Source organism: Rhodamnia argentea, chromosome 11 (assembly GCF_020921035.1).
Source record: "Rhodamnia argentea isolate NSW1041297 chromosome 11, ASM2092103v1, whole genome shotgun sequence".
NCBI classification, from domain to species: domain Eukaryota; kingdom Viridiplantae; phylum Streptophyta; class Magnoliopsida; order Myrtales; family Myrtaceae; genus Rhodamnia; species Rhodamnia argentea.
In genome coordinates, this window is record NC_063160.1 from 4,257,337 (window position 1) to 4,266,995 (window position 9,659).

Sequence of the window (9,659 nt, forward strand, 5' to 3'; positions counted from 1 at the left end):
TCTTTGGAGTTCTTACATGGATGTTGTTAGTACATTTTTCCTCCTAGAGCATGATATTCCGGTTCCATCAACCTTCATGGATGCACTTCGTGTAAGTCAAGTAAGGCTCCGTCACAGGATGGCGGGCTTGGTACTCAAGATTACTCCGAGCAGAGACTCGATGAAACACGAGATCTGTTGCATTCAAATCAACCGCTTGATCGCTACTTGTCATGAAGTAAAGATAAATTAGATGTTGTTCATTCCACAGGCCTATAAGATCTTATAATGGGATTTACAGATTGCCTACCAAAGGGGACTATTTGCAGCGGGACTCAAACCTGGGCATGATGTGTGGAGAGTTCGAATTTTTCACTAGCCTAGCCAACCCACTTTGGCACTATTTTAAATGTTCAACTCAGTCGGAAATACCGTTAAAACCAAAAATGGAAAAATACGCTTGAAAGTATCCGGATTTGACTCTTTGATGGAGTTTGCGGTGAGTGGGATTTTCTATTAATATGGACCTCGGACCATATCAAGAGACGAAAAGTCAATCGAGCACTCGTGGACGAGACGTTTAGACAAGTCTAAGAATTCAAATTAACACGTTATTCACTTCTGCCGGACACCTTTATATATGCTTAGATGAGTTTATGCCATTTAGACACTTTTTTGGATGATGTAAGAGTTCATATCTTAAGTAAGTCGGCCCAAATGGTAAATGTATCTCATTTGCATTGAATTTAAATTTGGTACGACACGATTACGACACTAAGACATGAATTGTGACCATTCGACGCGGCAAACTTTATATTGATGGAATCTGACATACCTTTCATGTCATCTTTAAATTTCAATTTGGAGAATGACGAAGACCACAACTCAGGTTCAAACGATGCTATGCACGTGGCGCACCCGCAACGCTTTTAAGTACACAAGTATATATAACAACCGCCGGATGACGCAGATCCCACGTGAAGCCCACTTATAATGGACATGAATCCTCTCCATTTGGAGCAAATTAAGAAAATGGAAGCATCCAAACTCTTGAAACTGCAACAAATTTCCCACGAATTAATTTTTTAACCATAAAAAACTCCAAATTGATACACTTATAACATATTTATCCGATGATAATTTTCATTAAATTAGATTAATACAACGAAAATAGTACATCTGATATATTTTCATTTAAATTAGGTTACTATCACGAAAATAGTATATTTGATACGTCAACAGGAAAATTACCAAAAAAGTCATAAAACTATTACAATTGTGCCAATTCGGTCCCAAACCTTTTTTTTTTTTTTTTGGCTGATTCAGTCTTAACCTTTTGTAATTGTGCCAATTCAATCAATTTGGCGAAGTTTGGCCAGCCAGCGATCGAATATTTTAATATCATTTCTAAATTATTTCTTCTTTTTTTTCCATTTTTTTTCCTCCCCCGTTCCTTCTTCTTCTTCAGAGGGATGTTGGTCGTTGGTCTTCAAAGGGACGCTGGTCGTCGAGGTCCAGCGACATGCCAGAAGGACGGTCAACCTTGCCAATGGCCTGCAAGGCTGAGCCTCGTAGTGGCCAGGAGAGCCTACCCTTGTAGTGGTGGGGCGAGGCCGGCCATGGACAACAGCGTCGTCGGCCATTGACGAGCTAGTCTCGCAAGCGACGCCGACGTTAATCCATGGGTGTTGTTCGGCTACATCTGAAGCAGCACGTAGATCTAGACATGGAAATTTAGGCGCTTGTTGGCAAGGTTTTGTCGTTGGCGTCATCTATATCTGAAGCCTTGGCCGTGAACGAAGGCTGGTTACTCTCCACAGATCTAGAAATCCCTGATGCTTATCCATTGACGTCGACAGAGGAGCCTCGGCCTTGCTCCGCCACAGTGAGGGGAGCCTTGTCGGGCCCACTCGTCCCTCTGGCCGATCGCCGAACCTCGGCGACCAACGTCCCTCTAAAGACCAGCGACCGGCATCCCTGTGAAGAAGAAGGAGGAAGGGGAAGGAAAAAAGAAAATGGGAAAAAAAAGGAAAAAGGAAAATAAAAATTCAAAAATAATATTAAATTATTCGATCACTGGCCGGTCGGCATCCATGTCAATTCTGATAGGCCAAATTTCTTCGGATGGACTGAATTGGCACAATTGCAAAAGGTTTAGTACTAAATCGGGAAAAAAAAAGGTTTAGGACTGAATTGACATAATTGCAATAGGTTTAAGACTTTTTTGGTAATTTTTCCTACGTCAACTATTATGTGTCATCTAGCTCAACAATTTTCGTGACCTAAAAATCAAGATTTTCAATTTTAGATTAACGGATTACTAGATTAATTAAATTGACTAACCTAGCTCAAGTTCTCCCAAAGTCTACCAATTCGCAACTTAAGGTTCAAATAATTAACATGCCAAGATTTTAATTGGAGTTGTCACTAATCATTTATGGTAGGTTGATTAGGAATGTAAATAAAATAGCGGGAATACTATTTTATTTCTACGAACTAGAGATTTTGGACACGGGAATTTGATTACGGTAGATTACTTTGACGTTATTTCGATATCATTTTATTTCATGAAAAAATTTGATCAGGCAGCATTAATTGATTTTAACCTAAGTCACTAACATAGGTTATCATGTGGATGCACAATCAATTAAATTGAATGATCATAATCCAAATTAATTCAAGGGAGCATGTGCCAAGGCAAATCATGTTTTATTATTTGATTTTCACTTTTTAAGATAAAGTCTAACCTATATGCAATGCATGAATAACAGAGTAAGAAAGATTTAATTACAAAAACCATGCCAAATTATCTTTATTTTATGTCTTTTAGGATTTAAGTTACCCTAGCCCTAAATTCTTAAAGATTGAGTAATTTAGGCATAAGTTTACATATCAGGATGCAATTTTTCGAATTTAAAGATGCAAATAAACATGGCAATTGATATCTTTTGTGGGAATTAATTCAAACATGGAAAGACAACCAATCAAATATGTAAAGATAATGATCCAATCAGATAAGCTCAAATGTGGAAAATAAATCAACTTGAATATTTCGCAATTTCTTTTGAATCAATTATTGATCTAAAGCCTTTATAGATCAACCTATTGAATTCAAAATACCCCGCTATGTCGTTAATTCCATCTAAAGCCAGCCTTATAGATAGAGTTAATTCCGTGTATGCAGGTTGCGAATTAGGAAAAGATTTTTCCCAATTGATCACCCGTGGCTCACAAGATTTGAGTTAATAAGAACCTCATCAATTAGGAAACAAATATTTGAAATCAGATAAGATAAGAAATTTACCTAATCCGATAATATTTGAGTTAATAATAATCTTTGTGGGAAGATGGACCAATCTGCGCTCAAGTTTACTTTGAGCACATTGATATTGCAGTAATGATTTCCGTTGGTGGATGCAAGTTATCAATTGGATCTGTCAATGAAAAGCCTCACAGCACTTAAACCTTGAAATTCCCTCAGAAGAACTTGTTAGACTCAATGGTAATCAACCAAAACAGAGGGATTCTATTCTTTATTGATCAAACTTAAGAAGAACAAATTCCACCGCTTGACTCCTCCCTGCCTCGCCTGTGCGGTGAACTTCTTTTCACAAAGAACACACCACATCAGAGTCATTGAGGGCCGCTGGACGTGGGAGGGATGCTCAAGGAATGTCCAACTTGGATCGGCATGCGATGGCCGCTCGACTCGCTGGTTCGTCCGGCTTCGCGGGATCCGTGACGGTAATCTTCTCGGGCGTCGCCAATTATTTGTGGGTATTGAATTGATGAAGAGCCTGTGATTTACCGCCAAAGAACCATTCCATCAATGCGACTACCGCTTAGTCATCAGGACGTTGAGGGAGTTTCGAAAGAATGGCCGCCCTCGCCTCGAACGCACCGTGAAGGGTCTTTCTTATAGACTTGAGAGTATGAGCCGCTGAGCAAAAAAAACAAAAAAAAATCCTCTCCAGAATATCTCGTGTGATAATCTCCAATCTTTCGGTTGGATTGATATCCATACGAATTTAGCCCAACTAATTTAGTTAGGAATCACACACTCGAGATCATTTGTCACCGATCTAGTTTGAATGCAACCGCAATGCGAATATCCTATCAAGTATCAACATCAACATCATCTTTATCTCAAACTAGTTGGGGTTGGCAGTCGATGAACATAAAAATAAATAATAAAAAAGTAAGACAAATTGAGAGAAAATAAATATATAATATAATAATATATATATATATATATTATAAAAAGGACAGTTTAGAACATAGGAATTTTGCCCTTCCATAATACTAATAGCTTCATCCACTCCGTCCTAAGATAAACCGTATGCCAATCTATTTCTCACTTCATTAAATCTTGTTTTACTACTTTCTCCCATGTAAGTTTCGGCCGACCTTTTCTTTTCTTTATGTCATGCTCTCGATAACAAACTTATGTTCTTATCGGAGCATCTAGGAATCTTCGAAGAATATGCCTAAACCATTTCAATCTATGTTCTCTCATCTTTTCTGTCACCGGTGCTACTCCAACTTTTCGTCGAATATCTTCATTTCTTATCTTATCCATCATTGTATGACCATACATCCACCTTAACATCCTCATTTCTGCTACTCCCATTTTATGCTCATGTTGCCTCTGTGTCGACCAACATTCAGCTTTGTATAGCATTGCGGGCCTTACTGCTGTTCTATAAAATTTTCCTTTTTGACTAAGAGGGATTTTGCGATCACACAAAAACCCCGATGCACCGCGCATTTCATTCAACCCGCTCTGATTCTATGGCTTACATCCTCATCAATCTCTCCCCCATTTTGCAATATTGATCCCAAATATCTAAAAGCATCTTTCCTAGGTACCTCCTGTCCGAGCATATTCATGGATTCTTGATCTTCTCCTCTTGCCGTATCAAACTCACACTTCATTATTCATGGATTCTTGATCTTCTCCTCTTGCCGTGTCAAACTCACACTTCATTTATTTGGTCTTACTTTGACTTAACGTAAATCCTTTAGACTCTAATGTGCTTCTCCATAATTCTAATTTAACATCAATCCCAGCCCTGATCTTATCAATATGCACAATATCATCCGAAAATAACATACACCAGGACACGTCATCTTGGATATCTTTTGTTAGCTCATCCATAACTAGGGCAAAGAGATGATTTAGTTACTTTTGATAGGGAATATCCTATACGAAACCAAAAACTGATTTAATTATTTTTTATAAGGATTAAAGTTAATCCCTAATTTTTTATACGAACATTAAAGAGTATTCAAAATTTGAGGTGTCAACAACAATTTGAAAGTAAAATTGAACGAAAAACTAACGGAAAATAAATTTTTAATAGGTACATCAATTTAGAGTTTTTTGTGGTTAAATAATTAATTTGGATTAAATTTGTCATATGTATACCAATTTGAGGTTTTTCATAGTATTAATCCCGGATAAAAAAAGCTCAACATTATCATATTGATTGTCAGGAAAAACAAATTCATTCCAAAGAGAAATGAACCATTTAATATGCTAGTAAGGTAGGAAAAAAAATGAAGGAAAAAAAGAGAACACAACTCTGCTGGAGAATTTTCTGAAGCAAAGCTTCTTCGTCCTCTCCTCTGCAATCAGATTTCTATGTCCAAAGTGCACTGAAAGCAGATCAAGGGCTTACCGCTCGACTCAACGACGAAACCTTCAAGGCTAGTCTAGAAGCCTGCCCAGATCACTGAAATCACCATTGTAAAGAACACCCGTGAGTGACACTACCGGTAGAAGGAAGCGAGATGTTACATAAACCTCAACCAAACCTTTGAGACTCAAGAAACGTAAAGCTCATGATTTGGGCACAGCTGTTTCACAGATAGCAACAGAATAGTCTCCAACGTGAATCCCAACTGACAATAACATGAACATATATATTTACTTCGAACCCAGACAAAACCGATATACATAATTCTGTAAGTACACCGGGCTAAAACCCAACTTTACATCTGCCTAAATAAAGTGAAGTCATGAACAATAAGATGATCTATGATTGCACTACATTAATCGTCGTTTGAACCAAGAACCTGCTCCTTAAGCTCCTCTATTTTGCTAGCCAATTCTTCCCTACTATCCTGCAAAATAAGTATAAATTCAGCACGAATACTGAATTTCAAAGAAGAATATACGCATGTTGCAGAGGCATGTATCACACATAACAATTACCTTGAAAAGCAAATAGCGTGAAGTAAACCAGAAGGTGTAGCCAAGACCCACAACTTCCATCAGCTTAGGGAACTGGTGTCAGGAAAATGGATAAAAAATCAAAACAATTAGACGGGACACCAATTTAAGGGTGTAAAGTCACTCTGCATTTAAGTACATACCAAGGGAATTGAATCAATGGCCCCAACAACAGCGGACACTAACCACAAGGCAAACACTGCACCGCCAGCATATAAGAGAATAGGGAGTGTATCGTCTGGGTCAACCTGAAATGGAATGAACGCTGGTCAGAATTTTTGCCTCAGTGGTAAACAAAGCCTTTCCAATTCAAAGGAAAATACAGCAATAAAACATCACAAACAAGCAGCACCACAACAAATGGACATAAGCAACGGCTGAAGGAAAGTTTAAAAAATGAAACTTAAAAGGTTGCATAAAATTCACAACCTTACCACAAAATAAAATAGTGAGGTTCCACCATTGGCCAACCACCCCTCCCCAAAATAAAAAAGCAAAACATAGAAATACAATATTAATAAATCTCATCACCTCAATGCACAGCAACTCAACAAACAATAAAATAGTGAGGTTCCACCATTGGCCAAATTTTTTTTTTTTTTTTGGGAAGAGATCCAAGAGAAATAAATCAAGAGATAACTGCAAGGAATGATTAAAAGAGTTGGGCCAAATCGGCATTATCAACCCAAATGTCATTTAAAGCTTGTCAATGTGAGTTAAGAGAAAAATACCATGCTGAAAAAAATACCAAATTGAGTTGCTCAGGTAACCGCTCAGATTGACATAACTGTCAATGTCTCATCAAGACAGAAGCTTTCACCTAGAGATTGGTATCATCACAGCAACGAATTTGTCTACAGGCACTTCAGCACTTGGAAAATTCTTAAACACCATGATATATATGAATCAATAAACAAAAAGAGAAAAGCCAATTGAATAAATAGAGTGTTGAAAGGAGTAGCAAATTGAGTTGCTCAGGTAACCGCTCAGATTGACTAAATGTCAATGTCTCATCAAGACAGAAGCTTTCACCTAGAGATTGGTATCATCACAGCAACCAATTTGTCTATGAGGCAGTGAGCACTACATAAGAAAAAAATTCTATTTTGAACCAAAAAAGACTACATATGTAACTATCGACAAAGAAAGCCAAACAAATGATCACAGATGCAACACCACATTGGAAGTATGCCATCCCAATATAAAGCACAATCTTGTAAAGACCTAATGAAAATTTAGACAGTCTACATGCAAATTGACAGTCAAATGAACTTTACAGCTTACTTTATTGACAGAACGCATGGAGCACAGACATCTATCAACATCATAGATAGAGAAGATGCTGGCTATGCCACAGAAACCTTCTGACACAGATAAAGTTATTTCTACAAAGAATTACAGAGAGAAAACGAGTATGCAAATTAGATATGATATCTAAGACAAACCTTTAAATTGATCTTCTCCAATAAGTCAAAAGACTGTTCTTGTACATCCGTGGGTGACTCTTCTTTGGGCAATTCTGATGGGAAATTTTCAGTGTAGGTATTTGTTTCAAGTGGAACCTCTTCAACGATTGTCACACCATCGCGATCTTCAGCAGGATATCGACTTGATGTGTCCTCTGATGTAGTTGCTCTCCTAACTACTTTTCTGCGACACTCAAGTCCTACACAGAAAAAGGGGAAAATAAGGTTTGATCAGCCATGAGTCCACTCTGTGTGCACTTCATCTTTCAAAATTGGGATGGCAGCTACTGCAAGATTGATCCTCTATGCAATTACAGTAACACAGCATGATCTGCACATTTGGAAGGGGTTGGGGGTGAAAGAGAGAGAATATAAGACTAAAGGCAATCTAGAACACAAACAAACAAATTATACACCACTTACACGAGGAATGATGCGTCATTCAGATTGACAGTCAACAGTTCAAACAACAATTTCCATCTACTTGTCCACATCTTTCAAACAACCATTTCCTTCAAGTACACCGCTTACACGAGGAATGATGCGCCATTCAGATTGAACGTCAACAGTTCAAACAACCATTTCTATCTACTTGTCCACATCTTTCCATCGGTATTAAGGTAATGGGTGAGCAGGAGATTGGGGTTTTCCAAAACAGGTAGTGCTTCTCATAACTTCCTTCTAACTGAATGTAGATTAAAATGCAGAAGGCTATTGCTTGGTAACTCCAAAAGGACGTATCCTTACTAAACAAATCTTTTCAAACGTAATAACATAGACTAATCCAAAAGAGGCTTTTGACCAAAAAAAAAAAAAAAGAAACCCAAAGAGGCCAATATCAGCACAGGTTTTGTTATTACGTCCTCCAAATGGACAACATCAAAGGAATAGTATCACAATCAAATTAAACGACATAGTATACACTCGACAAAAATTCAATAGTTAGAACTACATCCTCAAAAGAAATCATTTTTCGGAGCTTCTGACCATTACTCCTTCTCTCTCTCACCTCACAACAGTATCTGCGACCCGACTTCAGTAACGCCGCTCGCTCCCACTAAAAACCCAACACATTTCATGGAATAAGGACACAGAAAACCGTAGCTAAGCGGCGAGCGAAAAATCAAGAAAGATTAACTGAAGAATTGCCAAGAAGGGAACAAGAAAACGAAGCGAAGCGTCGGGAAACAAGAACCCACCATTGTTGCGAGGAAAGACTGGGGACTGGTTCTTGAGAAGGAGCAGAGGCTTGGAGGAAATGCGAGGCGAAGGAAGATCGGAGACGGGTAGGGCGAAAGAGGACGGTAGCAGCGCCATTGTTGGGACTGGCGAGAGAGGCGGAAACAGTAAAGCTGAGCTACCCACGTCCGAGTACTTATGCTTGGTGCGTGGGTGCGTGCGTATGGAGGCTTCGACGCTTCGCCGAGGCAGCGGTGAGGAAGAAGACGGGTAGGGTTGCGAAACCGGATGATGCGGTCCCCCCCAACAAGCTTCTCGCCCGTTAGAAAAGGAAACGTATCCCTTCGCGTATCATTTGATCGGGAAAATTTTAAAATAAAGATATGAATTATTCTTATTTTTCCAAATAAAAATCTAAAGGAAATTTTATTTTGAATACAGATCTAAAGTACTCAAATTATTTCAAAAAAAATCTAATCAAAAGACATTTTCGTCCTTTAATTTTTTTTTCTTTTTCTTCTTTTTTTCTTTTTTCCATTTCTTTCTTTTTTCTTTTTGCCTTTTGTTTTGTTTTCTTTCTCCCCTCCCTTCCTTGGCCATAGCCGATCTCAAGCGAGGGTCACTTGAGCTTGGGCTGGCGTTGAGCGAGGGCTTCCCTCGATCGACTCGGAGCGAGGGTAGCCCTACGCCAACCCAAGCGAGGCCGGTCCTCACATGAGCCAAGAATGGCTCGGGAGGAGGGGGGGATAAGTATAGTACAATTGTCGCAACTTTCATACAGCGCTCACTTGATGATTGTA

General features: G+C 38.7%; 1 protein-coding gene and 2 non-coding genes across 3 annotated transcripts; all 3 read right to left on the reverse strand.

The window, feature by feature from the left end:
- Positions 1 to 5,761: 5,761 nt before the first annotated feature.
- On the reverse strand, positions 5,762 to 9,137 carry LOC115739442 (protein CURVATURE THYLAKOID 1D, chloroplastic). Its single transcript, XM_030672541.2, has 5 exons — positions 8,880 to 9,137; positions 7,660 to 7,880; positions 6,358 to 6,462; positions 6,197 to 6,268; positions 5,762 to 6,105 (listed from the first exon to the last, which is right to left on the reverse strand). The coding sequence occupies exons 1-5, from the start codon at positions 8,995 to 8,997 to the stop codon at positions 6,034 to 6,036; spliced, it is 588 nt and encodes a 195-aa protein (XP_030528401.1). The 5' UTR covers positions 8,998 to 9,137; the 3' UTR covers positions 5,762 to 6,033.
- On the reverse strand, positions 6,972 to 7,059 carry LOC125312991. Its single transcript, XR_007197026.1, has one exon. It is a non-coding gene; the product is annotated as a small nucleolar RNA snoR128 (small nucleolar RNA).
- On the reverse strand, positions 7,185 to 7,271 carry LOC125312990. The gene has a single exon (XR_007197025.1). It is a non-coding gene; the product is annotated as a small nucleolar RNA snoR128 (small nucleolar RNA).
- Positions 9,138 to 9,659: the final 522 nt, after the last annotated feature.